Raw genomic sequence first — 23,079 nt, 5'->3', positions numbered from 1 at the left:
GGCTATGTGGCTGAGAAGGAGGGTCCAGTAGACAGGTAAAGTGTGGGCTTATGAAGAACCCACATTAGCTGCATTTCAGACTGTCCTCTTTCACGGGCAAGAATAAAATCAGACCCATTGTCTACTAAGAAGTCCTGGGAATACCAATGATGGTCCTTTAGTCATACATGTTCTTGAAATTTATACAGAGAATAACCTGAAGGGTGGGTTTATTTCCATTTTTTCAATATCTTACTCTTCAGGGCATCTGGTATTGTTACCAACTCATCTCACTGAGGGAAGCCTAAAATCCACCCTGTCTTTAAGGAGAACATTCAAGAGTATACGCTTTTCTCTTCCCAATCTATCTGGGATTATTGCGCAGCCCTGTGCCCATATAACTCCCCCAGAGAAAGAAGAGACTAAATCAGGATTCTGTGGCACAGGGAGTCACTGTTTTAATTCTTTATAACAGAGCAAAAGACTGATCTTAGGGAAGGCCTCTGATTTACAGAACACGTCACTTGGCATGTACTCGTGGCTGCAAGAGGAAATAGTTTAATATATGTTTCTCATAATAAAGCCTGAAAGTATTGTTGAGTCTGACACTGTGTTTAAGTGCCAGCACAGAAGTCCTCACCAAAGTGTCAGCAAGATCTTTCCGGTAGACAAATATCCGACCCGAGGCCTCCAGGGATTTGGAAACAGCCAAGTCATTTGGCTGAAATTCATGCTTTTCTTTATTAAAAAAAGAAAAAAAAAAGAGTAATTAGAAACACAAGGGAGCCTGTAAAATTTGCACAAGAAAAATATTTAAAATAATGTAAGCAGACTTTGAGTGAGTTCATTTTTTGCACATTTTAACATAATGCCTGTGGTGGCAGGAACATCACCTAGACCTCAGAGCTAAACTGGACAGTTTAAGATAGACAGCGAAATTCAGTTATAATCCCCTCTCCAAAATAACCACGTGAGTCCCTATATCAGCAGTTCTTATAGTGCACGCACACTCGTTCATACGCGCACACTTGTTCATTCACGCACTTGTTCACGCATACACTCGTTCATGCACGCACACTCGTTCACGCACACTCGTTCACACACGCACACTCGTTCACGCACGCACACTCGTTCATTCACGCACACTCGTTCATGCACACACACTCGTTCACGCACACACACTCGTTCATGCACGCACACTTATTCATTCACGCACACTCGTTCACGCAGCACACTCATTCACGCACGCACACTCGTTCACGCATGCACACTCGTTCATTCACGCACACTCGTTCATGCACACACACTCGTTCGCACGCGCACTCGTTCATTCACGCACACTCGTTCACGCACACACACTCGTTCACGCACGCACACCTGCTCACGCACACACACTCGTCATGCACACACTCGTTCTCGCACGCACACTCGTTCACACACGCACGTGTGTCTGTACAGCGTGACTTCATTAGAAACACACACCCACTTGCTGTTTCTACGTCATGTTCCACTGGTATACTGCAGCCTGTTACACCACCATCTAGTCACCCCTCCACTGCTGAACATTTAATGGATTCCCTTTTCTGGTCATATAAATTAATACATGTTAAGTACTAACACAGGGGCTGACATCAGAGCGTCTTGACAAATGGTCTGTTATTACAGCAGCTATAACATAATCCTTGCACATAAATCCCTTCTACTTACAAGTTTCTAAAGAGACTTCCCAGCGGGAAATTACTGGCAAAGGGAGTGTTTGCAAAGCCTTTGACATCAACTGCCAAACTACTTACCAATTCTCTTTTTAGAAATATATCAACATATCTCCCTACAATTAGATATAAAACTTGTACACTGAACAACACCCATTATAATTTATTAATGGTCTGCTTTACGTGCAAGTTAAAAGGCTGATTCTCCGTTTGCTTGGATGCTCTTGAGAGTTGGCTGCTTAACTTCCTTATTGCAAAATGTTTGAGTCTAGCGTTCCCTCTCCTGCAGACTGAGCCCTCTTTTCACAGATGAATGTCCTCCTCCACACCAAATGTGCACACAAGGATAAAGTAACAGTAAAATTTGTTCTGCGGCCACGCAATTCACTTACCCTAGGGCAGCACTTTTGTTACTGGTGTGAGTGACAGAAACACTTGGTAGGCAACTTAATCTACTTAAATGCCAAATTTTGTTTTGAATATTTCTGGTTACTGCAGAGCACATAAATGATCATCTAGCTTATTCCCAATGTGTTAGCTTTATATTAGTGCTGGGCTGTAAACACAGGTAGTAAATGGCTCCAAATAGCTGGGGCCACCAAAATATCAAAGATTAAAACTAAACTTTAGCCTCTAATAAAAATGGGTTGGCTGCTATGACACCACCTTGGACACAAAATATCTAGAAATCTGTTGAAGCTTTGTGAACAATTGGTGCCTCTTTTAGAAAAAAAAAGAAAGCCATGAAACCATCAACAAATTCCTTAAACTGTTCTCAAAAACAAAATGAAACAAAACCCAGTTCATGGTGCCAGCTCTCTCTGCAGAAGAGGGAAGACATTATTTGTGAGACAAGCTTCACTGCAGCAATGACTAGTTAATCAACAATTAAGCCCTGCCCCCACCCCAATTTATTGTTTGAAGGACAATAAGACGCAGGCAAGGAAGCAATTTATAGACCATCACACCACCAATCAGTCTAGAAAACCGACCCCCCATAACCAGCCAATCGATAAAAACTACTCAATGAACGGAACATCTGTGGACAGTTCAGGATACCCTGTCATCTCTGCTGATAATAGGCAAAGGACTCACACACGACAGAGTGTCACTGCCCACACTGGTGACACTAGCAGTATGGGAACGGCATCCCCAGTCACCTGTAGACACGTGGTGGTAAAAAAGACACCTCTTTAGCTTCCCGATTCTCACGTGGTTCTAGGCTGGCGTGAGTCTGCTCCCAAGGGCCATGGGCCTTCACTGTGCTGTGGAGTTCCCTTGAATGCCTGACTTTTCTCACACCCTTGGTCTGAATGGAGGCCCAGGGGTTGTTCTCTACGGTGGTACTATCTTGAGAGGCAAATTAAGTTTTGATGAAGCTTAATATTGCTTATAATCACTTAATGTTTTGTTCTTTTGGAATACATGACACATTTAACACATCTCCCTGAAGTATATCATTAATCAGAACTAATGAGAACATGCATTCCTCTAGCTCACTAGCAAACACATTGTTGGGAGTGATTTTCATTTCTTAAAAACTCTCTACAACTTTATTTGCATTTTAAGATTTTATTTATTTTTATTTATTTCATGTATATGAATGTTTATCTGCATGCACATTAGTGTACCATGTGCATGCAATACCCACGGATACCAGAAGAGGGTGTCAAGAGTCCCTAGATCTGGTGTTTTTAGATGGCTTTAAGCTAGGAACTGAACTTGGGTCCTCTGCAAGAGCAGCACACGCTTATAACTACTGAGCCATTTTCTCTAGCTCCCATCTCTAGTTTTTAGCAAACAACTCCCACCCCCAAATCATTTCCTTATTGAAGTTCACTGGGTTAACATGCTTTGCAAATTTTTGCTTTTATTTCTCATTGATAATTAGGAGTTAGAGGTGTTTCTGGGGCTCAACCCACAATCTAGTACATACAAGACCTGTGTTCTACCAATGGGCTAAACCCTCAGCCCTGGATGGTGTTTTGTTAAGCTGTACAATGAGAGTTCTAGGAAAGGAAGGGCTTTATTAGGCTTACAGGGAATGGCTTTGGCTTTGTGGTTCTTTAATTTTTATTTTTTGTATGTGTAATGGATTGACTTGTCAGACTATTTGACCAGCCTGTGAGCAAGAAGGTAGCAGGAATAATGATTTGTTACATAATGCTTTATCCTTCTATATATTTCGAGTCCATTTCTCCTTGCAGAACAGTCACTGGGGGTAAACAGGAATGCCTTGTCTCTGCTCCCATCCCCCAACACCAACTGGTTGATTAGTTAATGTAGTGCTTCTGCTTGCAACTGACCATGCTCAGTCATCTTCTCCAAATTTTCCTCATGGCTAGTTAATGAGATAGTTGATAAAGAGTGTAAGCCCAGAAGGAGGCCAGTGACATTGTAATCTGGCAGGCTCCAGTGAAAACAAGGGGTTTGTCCAGGCTGCACACATCACTAATGTCAGCGTGTAATCTGCATGATCTATTCAAGACAGACAATAAAGCTTCCTTGTAGGACAAACAAGGCCCAACAGGCGAAGCTGGGACAAAGCCCAGCTTACCATGTGCACCTGAGAGAGCAATGCCTGTGAGCTGTGGCTTGCCTTACAGTTTCCTCTTGTTTAACAGAGTCGAAATATTCAATGCTCAGCCAGCAAGATGACTAGTTCAAGACTACCCCCTCTCTGTACAGTAATTAAATCCTTTAACAATTTCTGAAGTTAATTTAAATATGAAAATGGAAGGCTTATCTAATGTTAAAAAACACAAAAAGCTTTTAATACATTTCAAAACACTGGCACATCTTCCTATTCAATTCAAGGGAGGAAATTCAGTATCCAGCACTACCCCACTGTTGTCATGGAAACACCTCTAGTAGGCACTTTGTTTTGTTGCTGTGGTCATCCAGCTGCAGGCAGAGAAAGGAGAAGCAGAATGGCCTACTCTGCTTCCTCCTGGTGGAGATGCAGTGGAAGATTAATATTCAAGGAAAGACCATAACTCACCTCCAGAGAACATGATGGCCACCAGAGCCAGATCCTCTTCAGCTCGCTGCAGCTTCTCAGCCACAACCTTCAGGATCTCCTGGGCCGTACTGGAAACTTTTGCCTTCACACTGACATAGGAGTGCTCCGTTATATACACATGGCAAAAAACTGCAGAAGTCAAAAGAACAATAACCAGAGAATCGTGATCACAAGGTCACAGACTTTTCTAATTAAGGTATCACCTCGCTGTTGTCTTAAGTGAAAAGGATGTGCAGCTAGATGCATTTAGGACATGAGGATGCAAGGGTGCAGCTTGTCAGCATATGCTTGCAGGGACCATGTAGGAGCATGGTTTTTCACACTGCAAGGGATCCCTGAGTCACAGCAGCATGAGCTGGGGACAGACTGCCTGGTTAGAGGACACGGAAACCATGCCCCAAAGACTGTACTTTTGAACCCCTTCCTTGAGAGCTACGAAGATCTCCCAAAGCAGCGTATTAAAATGTCTAATGCATACATTTTTACTTTACACTCCATTTCAGGACCGTCTCAGTGGCCCAATCAAGAACTGCACACTTGCTACCGGAATTCTTGGAAGCTGATCTGAAAGTCTGTCATTTGCCTTGGTTCTTGTGTGCAGCTTTCTCAGTCATTTGAGAATGAGCCTGCATGAGCCTCAGCCTCGACCCATATCCATTTGCGTTTGAGTTTTTAAATAGAGGTCCTATTTCTAGCTTTGGAAAACTTCCCTTTAATGTTTGCAGTGTTATTAATGATTAATAGCGTATTATCACTGTCAGGATGATTGGGCTCTGGCAAAAAGTCTTTTCATGATTTGCAAAGCAGAGATAGTTTTAGTAGTGATGAGTATCACTGACTTGTTACTTCCTGCAACAGCTTCCTTTAGCATGCAAATGCTAGCTTCTTTAGACTGAACAGGACAACAATATGCTCAGACAAACTTCTATAGTTTCTCAAAAATAAGCAGGGGGTTACAGATTTAATGGAAATTTTATATGCTATGTAAATGGTATCACAAAATTAACTCAAGGATGGTTTTCTAGAAATGAAAAGGCAGCAAGCCCAGAGCCAACTGCTATCATCGAGCCTCAAACAGATACACTGCCCGCACCAGACACTCTAGTCTTTGCTTTGGTTAGGTGTGCCACAGCGTGCCACTAGATCAGTAGCTTTTGACAAATCATTACTTCATGTTTTGTCAGCAGACTTGGGAAAGAGAGAGGTTTTCCTCCTCCTCCTCTTCCATTAGGGAAATGGAGATTTGGAGTAAAGATTGAGCCTATAAACTACTACATAGAGGCTGAGTTTGTCCTTGCGTAATAAACTGATAAACAAGAAGAGCCTGGGGCTTTGCCATGCTGAAGTCTCTTTGAAGCTCAGCTTAGCCAACTCCACAATTAAATTATAAGAGAAATGGACAAGGAAGGTCAGCGATTAACGCATTAGGAGGTAAGGTAATTGCATTTGCTCTTTCATTTGGGGCAGAAGACAGCTAACACAGACCAACAGAACCCTTGCTGCAGGGGGCATTAGCCTATGCCATGGGACAGATTTGTTTGTTTGTCATTAAGACAATTATTTTGGCATTGTTAGAAAATTCAAACAAATAGTAAACACTGACCCTTTAGCACATGGAGGAGGATGAGTGGAAAGCTTCTCAAGTTGACAACAGCACAGGCATTTCAGTCCTGTCTCTCGGCCTGCCCTGACTCAACCTCTACTCAAACAGGGACCTCCGCACCATCTAGGCTCTGCCATAAGAGCGTCTAGTTGAAAACATACCAGCACCTCCAAAACGCTCACAAGGCTTTTCCCCTGTGCTTGCTGAATGCCTCTACCCGCAAGGGATGTCGTGAGCCCTATTGAACAAGGACCACTGACTGAGTACCCTGGAGCTTCTGGTGACCGTCTCTCACACCCATTCTCTCCTTATTCTCTGAACATTTGCTCTTCTAAATCTCAGGGACCAACTCAGCTAAGACCCTGCACACTGGCTTTGGTGGCCCTTCTGGTCAATCATGAACCATGGACCATGGGTAGCCAGATCCAGAAGGAAGGCTCAGAGAAGCAAAAGTTGAGTTTCCAGAGTATTTTGTAGAATGCGAGAGGGCTGGTTCTGTGCACACATTCCTGTTCTTTGCTTCTCCAAGTAAGAATATCGTGGTCTTTGAACAAACACTGCATTAACTCAAACCAAAAAAAAAAAAAGCCATGACATTTGATATTAACATTTGTGCTAAAGAGGAATGATGGCTAGAAATGACAGTTGTAGGCAAGATGTGCTCCTGGAGGAGGATGCTGGCCCTCTTGTGTGCCTACTCACTTTCCTCTGTGTCAGCCACAGTTCCTCTATGCTGCAGCCAGTTCTCCTTAAGACTGAATTGGTGGAAAAGGGCTTTACTCTGCGAAAAGGGAGAAAGAACAATGAATGAATGTACCCTTGCCCTCTGAAAAGTCACAGCTATTTACAGCACGTTCCAAAAGAGTTAGCCAAGCAAAAGCCCCTTGGTCTATTTGGTGCAGAGGACACCTCAGAAACACTCACAGTTCTTTAGAAGACACTTTCTTCATCCCAGTGCGAGTTCTGAGACACAGTTATAGCAATCTTAGCTCCTGCCTTTTCCAGTTTGCGAGGTCATTTCACACTCCCGCCATTGGTTAATTATGGTTACCCACCTTTTCCCAGACACTGACCAATGTCTTCTCCTACATTCCCCCTCACCAAGTTCAATGGAAATACAACACACTTGCTACCATCTCTCTGTCCTGCTGAAAATTTTCAGAAGACTTACTCTTGGAGTAAGGAAAATCCTCTAGCTAAGATTCTTACTTGGATTTATAGGGAGGCATATGAGCAGTTTAAAATTCAAAATTCTATCAGTTTGGTAACAGTAGGGAAGTTCTGAGGCTTTAAAATGTATCAGAAAATATGCACACTGTCAAAAAGTCAAGGGTTCATATGTAATCAGGCCTGAGATAAAGCAAGGCAGGACAATGCAGGCTGCATCCCTGGGTTTCCCTATCTCACTATGTTAGATTTGAGGCAGTATTCACTTTAATTGCAAGGAAAATGCTAAATCAGGCAGGGCAAGCTTTCCAAGCCAGACCCCCTCCCTGCTCCCCTGCAGATAGGAAAGCATTTACCTACCTTCCTTTGTGGTGAGTACTCATCAACAGTGCTACAAAGAAAAAGGTAAGACATGAGACTGCGGAAGACCCACTTCAGGAGTGCTGTACAGATGAGCCAGAGAGGCAGATAAGCAGGGGAAGGCGCTAACTGCTAAGCCTGGGGACCGGAGTTCCAAACCCAAGATCTATACTGTGGAGAGAGAGCTGACTCTGAAGGCTGTTCTCTGACCTCCACTCGGACATGCTGGTTTTTGTTTTGTTTTGTTTTGATCAATGCGATACTTTGGAACAGGGGACTGCAAATGAGGATTTGCCTCCATCACCCTGGCCTGTAAGCAGTTTTTTTTTGATTAATGTATACTGTGGAAAGGCCCAACTCTCTGTGGGTGACGCCAGCCAGAAGAGGTAGTCTTGAGCTGTACAAGAAAGTAAACTGAATAAGTCATGGAGAACAAGCCAGTCAGCAGTGTCCCTCCAGGATTTTGCTTTAGTTCCTGCCTTGATTTCCCTTGAGACAAATAAGACTCTCTTTCTAAATTGTTTATTTTGGTCAGTGTTTCATCACAGCAGCAGAGATCAAACTAGAGCACCATGACACACCTACACAAACACACACTCACACACACACACCATTGACACACCACATACCATGACACACACCCACACTCACACCATGGCACTTACACACCCACACTATGACACCCCCCCACACTCACACACACTATGACACACCACATACCATGATAAATACCCATGTACACACCATGACACACACACCATCACATACACACACCATGGCGCGCGCGCACACACACATACACACACACACACACACACATACACACACACACACCATGACACAGCCACATAGCAACACAAACAAACAAATAAATGATGGGGGAGAGTCTTCTGGCTTGTGTTAATTTCATTGGTTAAATAAAGAGACTGCCTTGGCCCTTTAATAGGACATAAAATTAGGTAGGTGGAGTAAACAGAACAGAATGCTGGGAGAGACGAAGGTTAAGATCTTCCCTGGTAAGACACCTCGTGGTGTTACAGGGATATTAGAAATGGGTTAGATCGATATATAAGAGCTAACCAATAAGAGGCTGGAACTAATGGGCCAGGCAGTGTTTAAAAGAATACAGTTTCTGTGTAATTATTTCAGGTAAAGCTAGCCGTGCGGGCGGCGGGAAGCGGCCTGCTGCTCCTACTACAACAGAGTGGCGCCCGACATGATGGACTAAATCCACTTAAAAACCTAAAAAGACTTAAAAATAAGGGAGAGAGAGTTTAACACATATTTTTGCTGTTTGTTGGTGGCGTGCTGTAGAGAGATTTCCTGATTCGGCAACAGCAGCAGAAAAAATGCTGCGTCATTTTAAAGCGCAGCTTCTTGGGGCTGTGCTGCCAGCGTGAACTCTGGCTTTAAAGCATTTGGGACTGGATGTTTGTGTTCCCGCTTGGGATCGGAAGGAGAGTGCTCTGAGACCATGCTGGTGGCTTAGTGCTCCCCGCCTGCACTTGGGCAGATGGCAGAATCAGGCTTAGGCAGGCGGAAGAACATGGTGGATTCCTGCCGCCATACAGAGACGCGTTTTCAGACTGCGCAGTGCTCTGAGTGTCAGATTTGGATGTAACTTGGATGAAAAGAGTTTCTGTGCTGCATGCTCAGTCTCAGAGTTAAAGTGCTGAGTGCCGCTCCTACCTGGCGGCCCCAGAGCTAGCACAAAATGGTACGTCCTCCATTTTGAAATTTTCCTGACTCAGCAGCAGGAAAAACCTGGCTGTTTTAATATGCCAGCTTTCTGGGCTGTGCTGCCATTGCAATCTCTGTCTGGCTCTTGCAGGAGACAGAGCTTTTGAATGGTGCATTTGGAGTAAAGTGCTATGATTTGTTTGATGGCAACTAGACTTGCTGCGTGCCTAAAAGGAAGTCATTGTGTGCTGTGGCTCAGAGGCACAAGCAGCTCCACCATGCTACTGGTGCAATGTACAAGGATCAGAGGCACGAGCTGCTCCGCCATGTTGTACTGGGCAGGGCAAGCAGGCACTACCTGTTTTTGACCTAGGAATTGTCACAGCTTAGATTCTTTTTTTTTAAAAAAAAAATATTTATTTATTTATTTATTATGTATACAATAGTCTGTCTGTGTATATGCCTGAAGGCCAGAAGAGGGCGCCAGACCTCTTTACAGATGGTTTTGAGCCACCATGTGGTTGCTGGGAATTGAACTCAGGACCTTTGGAAGAGCAAGGCAATGCTCTTAACCACTGAGCCATCTCTCCAGCCCCCACAGGTTAGATTCTTAAGTGCTTAGTGATTTAAAGGCGCAAAACAAAGTGCTCCTGGATAGTAAAAAAAAAAAAAAAAAATTACAGATTCACAATAAAACAGATTCAGACACTGTTGGATGAATGTACGTAGGCTTGGGAGAGAGAAGAAAAAGAATATAAAGAATAAAGTTAATGTCTTAAAAAAAGGGTAAAGTCTTTAACGAAACAGAGTACAGATAGTTAAGAGATTAAAAGAAATAAAGAAAAATAAGCCACGTAAAAATGGAAAATTCACAGAGAGTCTGGATTATGTACATTGTGTTTTCTTTAAAATTTTTGACTGTGAAGGAGCTAAGTACAGAGAAACATTTCATTACATGGGCTGCCAAGCTAAACCAGAATGGATATAAGGGTATTACGATTTCAGAATTTGGGTCTAAGGATATGATGCTTTGGAGAGGGTCTTCTTTTGTTTTCACAGAGGATCAGACCCTGTGGATTGATTCTATCCCCATATGGTATGATAGACCACGACCTCCCGAAAAGTTGCTGTGAACACCCTCAAAAAATTACTTCACTCAACTGTCAACTGAGATAAACCTGGCATACAGGTTACACCCTAAATGATCTGATTAACAGCGCCCCCATTCAGCAGGAAGCAGTTTGGAGAGAAAAAACTGCGCCCATGTTCCCAAAACATTGTTTATAAATGTTCTTTCACATTTAAAAGGGGAAATGATATAGGTATGAATAATTTGCATTGGTATGGATTTTAAGGTCAATTTTGTTATATGTATATGTATTTCTTGATCTTGATTAAGGTATTGTGATTGTGTAGTTCATTTAAAAATGTACTGTATAATTAAGAAATATAGGTTGTTAATGGATAATCATCGATAATAGTAAAGCTTGTAGTCATGTTAGTTAGATTTTCTAGATATATAGAGATATATTTCAGATAGGTATTCTTCATATCTCTCAAAGGCTGCAGAATATGGCATTTAAAATATTTTAATAACTTAGGACTTTTCATGACAATGAGACATGTCTGCTCCTGGCGGCAGCAATCTACTTCAAGAGGAAGATGGGCATCAAAGAGGATTCTTATGGAGTTTGATAGCCATTTGGGCAAGAAACTGCTCTTGCCTGGACTGTTGCATAAACTGGACACAGAGAACCCGCAGAGAGAGGACTGCTGAACTTGCCTAAAGGTGAGATGATCCTTCGGGGTTCATGACTCATGAAAGAGTCTGTGAGACATTCTGCAGGACACAGCAGATAGTGACTGAACTGTCTTTGAAATTTCCTGCTTCATGGAAATGTCTGCTGGATACTACGGGCCTGAAGGTTGAAGATGGATACCCCAACGGTACAGAGGAACTTTGGGTGACTGTACAGGCAGCGAGATGTCTCTGTCATTTCTAGAGCTTTGGATTTCTTGTTTGCTTAGGTAATATTATATCCTTCTGGAGTCTTTGATGGAGTTGAAGAATGGTTAGTTATAGTTATAGTTTTCCTTAGTTATGATAAAAGATGAAATAGATATAAATATTGTAACTATAATTCTTGCTTGATAACTCTTTTGTTATATGTAATCTTACTATGTTAAAATGAAAGCCTTCCTTTTTTGTTTAAACAGAAAAAGGGGAAATGATGGAGGAGAGTCTTCTGGCTTGTGTTAATTCTATTGGTTAAATAAAGAGACTGCCTTGGCCCTTTAATAGGACATAAAATTAGGTAGGCGGAGTAAACAGAACAGAATGCTGGGAGAAAGAAGCTGAGTCAAGGAGTTGCCATGATTCTCCCACTCCAGGCAGATGCAGTTTAAGATCATTCCTGGTAAGCCAGCAAAGAAGCTGAGTCAAGGAGTTGCCATGATTCTCCCACTCCAGGCAGATGCAGTTTAAGATCATTCCTGGTAAGCCAGCTCGTGGGCTACACAGATTATTAGAAATGGGTTAGGTCAATATGTAAGAGTTAGCCAATAAGAGGCTGGAACTAATGGGCCAGGCAGTGTTTAAAAGAATACAGTTTCCATGTAATTATTTCAGGTGTAAAGCTAGCTGGGTGGCGGGACGCAGCCTCGCCACTCCTATTACAACAAATAAATAAATGTCATTAAAGTAGACAAATGAAAGAGAACAAAACTGATTGGTATAGTGGTACATGTCTATAATCCCTACACCCAGGAGGCTAAGCAGAGGCAAGATGGTGGTCTTCCTGGATCATAGAGTAAGTTTCATGTTAGCCTGGGCCACAGAGTGAGACCCTATCTCAAAAACAAAACAAAAAGATAAAATACACTATTCACCATTAATCTACTATGTATCTGAAATTGCATTCCAAGTTTCAAATGAACTAGGATGAAAAAAAGCTACTTGTTGGACACATGCATTGTGCTTTCTACTTACAGAGAGCAAGGCGAAGGCTGGCCCACGTCTCGTTTAGTCTTATACTAAAGAAGCGAGGCCCCAACCCTTCTCTGTGCGCTTGTGTTGTGGGACATGACCCACAGTTATAGTTAACCCTAAGCTACACCTCTAGCCCAACCGTATCCTACTACAATTTTCTCAATCCAACTTACTATTTTCTGTTATAATGGAAAAATTTTAATGGAATGTACTAGACTTCAGTGATAGAGTTAATATATTTAAGTATACTAAACCAGGCATTACTGTTTCCTAACCGTAACAATTCTACTTCATAGTGCAGGGCCACATCCAAAGGAGAGATTATTTTGTCATAAAGTTTCTGATAAGTAAAAATAATAAGAAAAGGGCAGCTCCACCTGCACAAAAAATCCAATTAGGCCAAATCAAACCGAATCAAAATGCCCATTGTTTTATTAAGAATGACGCTCTCAGGTGGCCGAGCACATGGCGGGGAGACAGGACAGCAGGGAGCCCATGCACACCTCAAAACCACGTGTTTCTCCTCTGGGAGCTCACTCAAATACCCTGCCATGCTGGGATTTGGAATCCAGACCAATACCACTCCCAGGCCAGAGAGGCTGGGATGGATGCTAGGGGCTGGGGCTATGCTCCCAACTTAACAGTTTCTTTCCTTTTTTGTTTCATTTACTAATTATAATTTCAACTCAATACTAAGCTATTCATATATGTATATGATACTGTGATCATTTCTAAAACACTGTCCTACCTTGCACCCAATTTTCAGACATGCAATCCTGACAACTGAACCAAAGGCTCACTTGCTCCTTAAGACTGATCTATGTACAACTTTCATTCATGATGGGGCCCCTTTACTACAGCTAAATCAGTGATCTCAAAGGCCTGAACTTGCATTTCTTGAGACATGCACTCACTGTTGCTGAAGTCTTAAAAGCATCTCCAACCTGATGGTGTACTTGCTTCACGCTACTAAAAATAAGGAACTGCACTACAAAGTGGATAGACATGGCAAAGACTGGACCTTGGAACTGAATAATGACTCAGTGTCTTCATTTACCAAAATTAACAGAGAATCAGTTAAACCAAGCAAAGGCAAGTACTGCCAATCTGAAGACGTGTGAGTGCTACTTCTGGGACACTCGGGCACTCCACAGTCACTTGAGGAAGGGGCTTTCTCCAATCTTTCTAAAGAGAAAGGAAACCTCGGGGACCTCATAACACTGAGCTTACGAAATGCTCTGTGACTCACTGGACCTATTTACAGATATTTTCTTAATATAGACTTAAAATTAAGGAATAATTTACTGGTTTTATGTACTTAGGTTCTCATGGCCCAGTCTGCTTTTATCATAGAAAACTTAAAAAGAAAACAAAAAGTCAGTGAGTATGACTAGTGTTCTATTTTTATTCACAAAAATAAAAACACATAATTTACTACTAGAAATGTTAGGTAATCAAGATAAATCCAGGGTTAAGATGTCAAAAATCATTGACTGTACGTACACGCCAGCCTAAATTCTTACACTGGCTATTGCATTCATTAACTGCTATGGGAAAAGCTAAATACTTACTGCCGGCGATGCATCCCAAGTATCTTCTGAAATTCTTTCAGTTCTTTCTCGAGAATTGGGTATTCGTAGACATCATCCAGTACATTCCTGTAGATGGTCTGCAGAGAGGGTGGAGACAAGAAACGGCAACTGTAACCATTCACTGCCTGTTGTGTGAGGATTCAGATGAAGACAGGGCCAGCCATATAGCTCAGTGGTAGCACACCTTCATTCAGTCCCTGTACCATCACCAAGAAAAAAGGCTCTGGTAATGGTTATCTTGTTGCAGGAAGTGAGGTGAAACTCAGGACTGAAGTTTCACCTTAGCTACTCAACCCCCCCCCCCCCCCGCCGCATTGCTCTCTTAGACTGCTTTTAAAAGCTGTCTGTTGGGGATGCTAGAAACTGGGTCTCAGAGATTTTCCACAAGTAGTTTAGATCACAAAACAGAACACCTGCATGACCACCTGAGAGGAAAACATATTAATTAAAATAACCAGTAGGTTTGAAAAATAACCGAGTTTAGGCAGAGGGATGGCTAAGTGAATGGTAAGTTCAATGCCATGTCCTTTATGATAGGCAGAATGAGCTCAGACATTTAACTATTCTAAAGCAGATTTCTTGCTAAAATCCCAGTCTAACCTTTCTTTGTGCTGATTTGTATATCCAATACAATGGTCAAATAAGCCAAACTCTCTAATCCAGAGAACTGTCCATGGTAAATACATATTATAAATTATTAATATTTAGATAGATTGGTTTATCTAGGTTAGTGTCTTTCAGATTGTTACTATTTCAAAGTTTAATGCCAAGTATCTATTTTTAAATATATTTTCAAATACATCATGTATTTAGATTTCATATTATGATACAATATACATATGATTAAGGAGATTTTTAAATGCTTATCAAGTACTGTTTGCCTATATAGGTGTTGTTCGTTTTAACATTATCATAAATCTAGCATTAAATCTCAGAGTATATTTTGGTTTATCTTATTTATCTAATTTGCAAAAGATTGTCATGATTTAAATAAATCATCCAAAATTAGTATATATAAATATTATCATATATAATTTTTCATAATATATTTAAAATTATTAAAATAATTTCCTCCTTTTATAGAGAATGCCAGGCATGGAAGTTAGAATGAATTTATACTTTCACTGTATTTGACATACAAAACCTGAATGACTAAAAATAAGATTTTTTTGAATCATATAGATGAAAATAAAATCAGTCACTCAACATCAAAATACTTGAAATTGTAGGAGTACCTTTAGAAACATTTTTGAATGTTCATCTTCATGTAGCCAGTCTTTGTACAGAGCAATCCACTGTGAAACCAGATGTAGGACCTTACGCTTCCGACAAGGGACATCTGATTTTTCTTCTTCCCCTTGATGCTTCTTAGCAGAATAGGTGCAAATGGTTAAGAAAGAACACCGTGTTGTTGAAATACAAAATGTGAAAAGGCCTATTTGGTGTAGCTTTTTACAAAGTAGGCTACAGCATATTTTCCAAAGAATTCAGAGCTGGATAAAGAATAGACCCTGAGCAGGGAGAGTGGACAGTATGCTCTGAAAGGCATGAAAGCAAACCCAGGAGCAAACGGAAGATCCCCAGAAGGAGACCGTGCAGTTGAGGGCTGGACCTCACACTGCAGCTGCTGGAAAAGTCTTAGGGGCAGTGTGGGCTTCACGTCAGTTCAAAGGACACAGGAAGGCCCGCTGATTTCAGACTCACTTCCAAGGCAAATGCGGCCTCACAGCACAGGTGAACACTGTGTCAGTGAGGCACATCAGAAGGAAGCCAGGCCATCTGTGATCTGCAGAACTTCATATTTTATAAAAGCAGTTGCTTCTAAAGTTGTTCCAGATGAGCACAGCTGTCTGAAGCACAATTTATGATCTGATTCAAATGCCGGATCCTAAGAATTTCCTTGATGAAAGAACCAGATGAATGTGCAAGGGCCCAGATAAAAGGGTCGAGATTTTCACCTTCATTAAAGTAAATTTAAAACATAACAGGGAAGGGCTATGTGTCCCAGCAAGAACTCAGTTAAATAAGTGGTTCTGAGGACATGAAAATGGGGGTCATTACATGAACATTACAGCATACTGCTGAGCATAAAAACCAAAAGACAGCAGCATTTTCTACTTGGGTTAACAATGCTTACATGACTATTTTAACAATGCTTATATGAATATTTCAATTACTTAGAAAGATATACAGATGATTAACAGTGGCTTTTCAGAGTAGCGAGATTTGAGAATAGCTGAGTCATTTTACTAATTGTCACTTCCTAATTTATATATAATGACCATGTATTAACTAATTATTAAAATAACTTCAAAGTAGCAAGCTTAGATGACTAGGAATGAATTGTCTAAATTCACATACTCTTATTTCCTCAGAATGAGTCTCTCTCTGTTCTCCAGGACAAAGTCTCTTGCAGCAGAGGCTGCCTCAACTTTTCATCCTCTGATCCTTACTTCCCAAGAGCTGGGGTTACAGGTGCAGCCTCGCCAACATTCCTGGGCCCTGGCTGTACTGATTGAGCTGAAAAGCTACTAGACATAGGAAACATTATGAGATGGTTCATCAAGAGTGTCTATCTGTTAATGCCGATGAACAGCTGCAAAACAGAAAGGAGCTATTATTCATCAGACTTCGTAACTATGTAAACACATGGCTCCCTTCACTTTCTCCCTCACTTGCAAGGTTACTTTGTGGCTACTTTTAAATTCTTCTTGTAAAATCAGCTGAGCCATACAAACAAAAAACTTCTGTTAGAGTGCCTATTTCTTTCAATTTTTCTCTTGAAAAGCAACTCTGAAGGGTAACTCTGTGTTATGTCTGTTTGCATGTGTTCTGTTTTCACAATGGCCAGCATGGGGGAAGATGTAGCCAGCTGAGAAACACCAACAACTTTAATCTCTTCTAGTGAAATTCTGCGCTTCTCATTCAAATGTCATTTTTAAGTATGACAGTCTTGCATCAGCAGAATAAAGCAATGTCAAGACTTTGAGTGTTCAACTATTATTCCCAATTTACAGTCATTAATATTTGTTTTCTTAACCTCATGTTCCCCGTGATATATGTACCTTTTAGAACACTTAAGGGTTAAACTGGCATTTGTTCTTCTACTTCTGTAGTAAGGTATAGGTTCTTTTATATTTGGCCCAGGCCTATTTATACTGATTTATAAATGGAGGAGTGGGGGAAGTGCACAGGATGAGCTGCAGGATCTTTGCAATGCGCTGAATATTAGCTGGCCCTGGCTATGAACCTAAATAATGTGCTTTACTATGACAAAAGTCAAAAGCCATTCGAACCTATTACAATAAAAATATCCATATAAAATATCCAAGCACTCTAAAATAGTCCCAGTCTACAAATAGTGTTTATAAATCATGAGAAAACACAAACAAGAATGAGGACTTTAATAATGAAAAAGTTGCAGAAAGAACTAAAATTCCATATAAAATGTCCCAGCTAAAGACTGAACAACACAAATACCCAAGGAGACCCTCAGACATTCTTTGGAAACATCCACAGGGCCAGTACACTACTAAGTGGTAATAAAAATAATATTCGGACCATAGCTGAAGACAACAGTTTGCTATAGGACATAATTTTAGAGCTAATGGGTGGTAACTGCCTTCAAGTAGGTAAGCATTAAAATGAAGATGAAATTAGCTCACAGATTTCTTTCCCAAAATACATCTGAAGGAGAAATTTAAAAACATAATTATTGTTTTTTAAAAAAAAACAACACTCCACTTCAAAACTGTGAGAAAAAAATCCGCATATTGTTGAAATTTTCCAATTCAAAACTAATATTTCGAGATCAGTTTTATTGGTCAGACTTTAGAACTGTCAACATAGCTATAGATCTGTTTGGTTGGCGGGTCCAGCGAAGCTCCAAAGCAGCACGTGCATAAACAGATGTTATTTCTGGTTCATATGCACATATATAAATCTATAAATACTCTTGGTTTTTGTTTTTGGGACAGGGCTTCTCTGGGTCGCCTTGGCTGTTCTGAACACTCTGTAGAGCAGACTTAGTCATAAGTTTTTAAGAGATGTTTTATTTTTAACACCTTATGAAGTTTTAAAGTATTCTTTTAGGTGGGAAAATGCAGTATAGTTGGGATATAGTTGGGAGACATATAACAATTATTTAACAGGAAAAGAATCTTAAATGGCTATTATCATTAGATTTTAATCAAATCTTTGGCTTATAATCCATTTTCCTGAACATTTCCTATGGAGATTTGCTGAGGAACCTCCTTCAGCCAATGGCTTTGAGATACTGTACCAGGTATGTGTGCCATGGGTGTGGCATTGGGCACCAAAAACATGTTTCTCTCTCTCTCTCTCTCTCTCTCTCTCTCTCTCTCTCTCTCTCTCTCTCTCCCTTTCCCTTGACTGATGGATTCAATTCCTGTTCCCCATTTGTGCAGAGGATAGTGATCTGTGAGTCCCTCCTAAATAAAGGAAGCTTTATTATACTCAATTCTGAGCTGGTGTGGGATTACTTTATTCGTGTTCTCCTACAGAGATTGAAGTGGAATCTCTAGTTTCCTTTATTAAAATCAGTAAAGTTTCTTATTAAATGCTTAAGGGCTATAATTAATTTATTACTATTAGAAATAAAATTAATTAACTAAATTAATTTATTAAATACTTAATTGCTTTTGAGGTATCTTCTCTAAGTACAGTGAGGCAAGAAGCCCTGGTGGAGATTTCTCATCAGTTTGCAGAACCTCTCTGGTTACCGAGTAAAATTATAAGGCTTCTTAGCAAGCGATTAACCTTCTAATCCCACCTGACACTGGAGGAAAGTATGCAGTGAGTGAAAACACTCCAAATAGATGACAATTACATCCAGGGATGAAAGGATTTCCTACGGGGAAGACAGTTCAGGTGTCCAGAGAGATTTCCCAAAAATATGATATCACACACACACGCGCACACGCACACACACACACACACACACACACACGCATATGTGTTCATGTGCACACATACACAGACACACACAGACACAGAGGGGTGTTGCACAAGAAGTCTAACTCTAAATGATTGATTCTCTATAAAAATACTTAATGTTTGTTATTGTCGATCCACTTGACCTGTTCACTTGAGTTTACCTAGAAGGCAAGTTTCCTTCCAGCTCCCTAAGCAACCATGAGAAGCAGATATAAAGTAAACACGATATTCACAGTACCCTTTGCCCACAGTAGACTATGAAGACAGCAGACCTGAATTCCCTGCTATCCCTGTCTAGCCTGTCTCATTCCATCTTCACCTTGGATAGCATCACATTAATATTTAACACATTCACACTTCACTGTGGGTTGAGTAAATTAGGAAAGGCAGTTAATTCGTAATGTGGGACATCTGTCTGAGAGGAAGCCCGCAGAGCGTCCTGAAGTTAATGAAGGATATTGTCTCAATAGCGCCTGGCACAGGTCATCAGTTGTCATGAATACTGTATACGTGAGAAGGAAGTCATCGAGGAGCGTCTCTGCAAAAGAAGAAAACAAACACAATGTGAGCAGAGGAAGGATGGACAAGGTACCTGAATAGTGTCCATTGCAGAAACATGCTGACTGACTGGGGGCTAGAGTGAAGAGGACCCCGAGAGAAACATACATGGAGATTTCTACAAGGGAAGAAGAAAAAGACAAGATCTCCTGAGCAAATTGGGAGTGTGGGGATCATGGGAGAGGGCAGAAAGGGAGGGGGGGAGAAAGGAAGGGGAGTGGCTAAAAATATATAGCTCAATAAAAACAACAGAGAGAGAGAGAGAGACAAAGAAAACCAGTGCATAGCATAAATATGTGTTTTAAAAAATGAAGTTCCTAAGCCTTTTGAGATATATACTCCAATTGTACAGAAAAAGAAGCCTTCAAGTTCTGAGGAAGCAAGAGTTTACGAAGCCATTCATTTCATTTAGGACTAGAAGAAGGATTAAGAAAGCCACAAGACACACATCAGGGAAAGCCCGTTCACTTTTACCTTTCGATGCATCTGTAAGGAGTGGTTCAATGGTGGATAAACTGCTTTCCTAGTACTATGAGGCCTCAAGTTTGCATCAATACCACAAACAAAAGCTGAGAAAGTGATGCAAGATCTCCTTACTATGTTGAAGAGAGACCGACCCAATGCCGGCAAAAGTCGGGGCTGAAGAGAGACCGACCCAATGCCGGCAAAAGTCAGGGGTGAAGAGGGACAGACCCAATGCCAGCAAAAGTCAGGGGTGAAGAGAAACCGATCCAATGCCAGCAAAAGTCAGGGGTGAAGAGAGACCGACCCAATGCCAGCAAAAGTCTGGGCTGAAGAGAGACCGACCCAATGCCGGCAAATTCGGGGGTGAGGAGAGACCAATCCAATGCCAGCAAAAGTCAGGAGGAGCCTAAATTCTAGCCTTAAAAAATGCTTCTTCCTAACTCCATTTGTAATCTCATATTTTTAATGTATGAAATAATAGGTTTGACATTTTTATACACACTAATCATTGTACTTTCTGTGTCCCAGACCCTACAAGCCCCAATCCCTCTTTTCTGAGTGTTTTGGGAAAAGATGACATGTGATATGAAGGTACAAAACAGGCAAACTCCACCCCCAACACAACTTCCAAAGCAACAGAGATCATGTGTAAAACGCAAAGTAGCTTCACCTTGGTCGCTCTGTCGTGTCTCTTTAACTCACTTCCGGCATCATTTAACTTCCTCATCTTTTACATTGTGAAAAGAGCATTTTTAGTCGTATGAAACACTAATAAATTATGAAGGTAATGGAATTATGTATTATTACAGACTGAAGACTGGTACCACCTCCAACTTCATAAATTGAAACCTACCCCCTAACATGATAAAATTAGAAGGCAGAGTATTTGACATGTGATTAGGACTGGATGGAGTCTAGAGGGTGGATCCTTTATGGCTGGGATTAGTGATGTTTACAAGTCCTCTGTGCCTGCTTCCTTATCTACTACGTGAGCACACAGTACACCAGCTTTGAACTGGGATCAAGTCCTCATCAGACACTGACTAAGGCAATGTCTTGCTTTTGAGCTTTCCGGCCTTCCTAACTGTGAAAATAACTGGATTTATATTTTGTTTACAAACTTCTCAGAATGTGGTATTTTGGAAGAGTAGTTTGAGCTAGGACAACCAATCGGTTCTGTTGTCCGAGATCTAAACTTTAATAAATGCTTGGTATAACTAATTGTCTACTGCATAGCTCTACGAATACTGAACAAAAGAAAAATTCCAGAATTTAGTTATATACAGCTAGATAAATTTTCTCCAAAAATTAAAAAAAAAATCAATGCAAATAGTAAGGCTGTATCTACAAATGCAAATCCCACTCCAATAAGTTGACACCAATAGTCCTTTATCAGCCACAGGGCTGTTTCTAGGTTTCACTTGGCAACACAATGTTAAGATAATTCTGATCTACATTAGGCAATGGCTGCAAACAGTGATATTTAAAAGGTTTTGTATATGGTGTGGTGTTTATGTGTGTGTATGGTGTATGTGTGTGTTGTGTTGTGTGTATGTGTGCATGTGGTTCTGTGTGTGTTGTGTGTATGTGTGGTGTATGTATGTGTTGTGTATGTATTGTGTTGCGAGTATATGTGCATGTGGTGTGTGTGTGTATGTGCGTGTCCGCCTGTAGAGGTCCGAGGAGAACATAAGATGTCCTACTTTATCATTCTCCACCTTATTCCCTTGAGACAGGGTCTCTTGCAGAACCTGGAGCTAGAGTTGCTGCCAGAAGCACTGGTCCTGTCTCTGCCTGTGGTGGTCTGAATAAGAACGGCCCCCATAGGCTCATCTATTTGAATGTTTAATTATCAGGGAGAGGTGCTGTTTGAGAAGGACTAAGAGGTGTGACTTTGTCAGAGGAAGTGTGCCACTAAGGGGCTTGGAGGTTTCAATAGGTCCAGTGGCTCTCTCTCTTCCTGCTGCCTGTGGATCCAGATATAGAATTTTTAGCTGTTTCTCTAGGTTCACGCTGCCCATGCGACACCATGTTCTTTGCCATGCTGATGATGAACAGTAAGCCAGTTGCAACTACATGCTTTCTTTTACAAGAGTTGGCATGGTCAACAGAACACTGACTAAGGCACTGCCCTAGGTACTGGGGTTATGGGTCCATGAACAGCTAAGCCTGGTTTTCACATGGGAACTGGGGAGTCTTGTGTAGACCTGCATACTCAGGTAGCAGGTGCTGTTACACACAGAGCCATCTTCCCAGCTGGAGTTTGCCTTCACATTGCAAGCAGCCATTAAAGTGAACCAAGATGCCGATTAATGAAGACCATAGTAGAATTTTTAACAAAAAATATTTATAATTTATACTGAGCCCTAATTTCAATTCCCAGCAGTGAAGCGAAGACTTTTCTAATGCATAATGTTCTTTATCAAAACAATTAATATGACAAATGGCATCTAAAACCCACTACAAGCCTAAATTTCAAGTCCTCTCACACTGCAACATGCTAGCAAATCATCAACCTGACTTGCTTGTCTTTTTGTTTTAACGCTTTTGGTTATTAGTTTTTTGAGACAGGGTTTCTCTGTGGAGCCTTGGCTGTCATGGAACTCATTCTGTAGACAGGCTGGCTTCAAACTCACAGAGATCCACTTGTCTCTGCCTCCCGAGTACTGGGATTAAAGGCGTGTGTCATCACTACCTGGCTAACTCTATTTGTTTTTTAAAAGGCTCCAAATAGGTGTACACAGGCTTTGTTAGGTAAAAGCTAAGCCTAGCACAAAAAGACACAGTGTGTACCTAATCAGACAGTACATAGCCTGTATTGACAGATTGGCTATAAGCCCCACAGCTCTCTTTATAAAGGCTAGGAGAAGCCCCAAACCAGTTAACCTAACAGCCTGTTTTTAAAAATTAGTAATTATAATGAAAGATTTGGGCATATGTAATGACTTCTATTACAGCTTTTTAAATATCTGAAATTAAAATCAGCCATATCCATG

The 23,079-nt window shown here is 41.1% G+C and overlaps 1 protein-coding gene across 2 annotated transcripts in view; it reads right to left on the bottom strand.

The window, feature by feature from the left end:
• The window catches only part of Rapgef5 (Rap guanine nucleotide exchange factor 5), a 253,743-nt gene that overhangs the window by 28,498 nt on the left and 202,166 nt on the right, over positions 1-23,079 (bottom strand). For both annotated transcript variants that reach the window (XM_041638782.1, XM_041638784.1), the window contains exons 12-18: positions 19,520-19,598; positions 15,340-15,484; positions 14,084-14,181; positions 7,844-7,874; positions 7,019-7,097; positions 4,693-4,842; positions 620-717 (exon numbers count right to left, since the gene is read on the bottom strand). In XM_041638782.1, the coding sequence (XP_041494716.1) occupies positions 620-717; positions 4,693-4,842; positions 7,019-7,097; positions 7,844-7,874; positions 14,084-14,181; positions 15,340-15,484; positions 19,520-19,598 (680 nt within the window). The remainder of the gene's footprint in view (positions 1-619; positions 718-4,692; positions 4,843-7,018; positions 7,098-7,843; positions 7,875-14,083; positions 14,182-15,339; positions 15,485-19,519; positions 19,599-23,079) is intronic.

Source organism: Microtus oregoni, unplaced genomic scaffold (assembly GCF_018167655.1).
Source record: "Microtus oregoni isolate MIOR12 unplaced genomic scaffold, Mior012 000056F_ref0000123, whole genome shotgun sequence".
In the NCBI taxonomy this organism is placed as follows: Eukaryota; Metazoa; Chordata; class Mammalia; order Rodentia; family Cricetidae; genus Microtus; species Microtus oregoni.
Note: the sequence above shows the minus strand (reverse complement) of the source record. Positions and strands in the feature narration are given on the sequence as shown.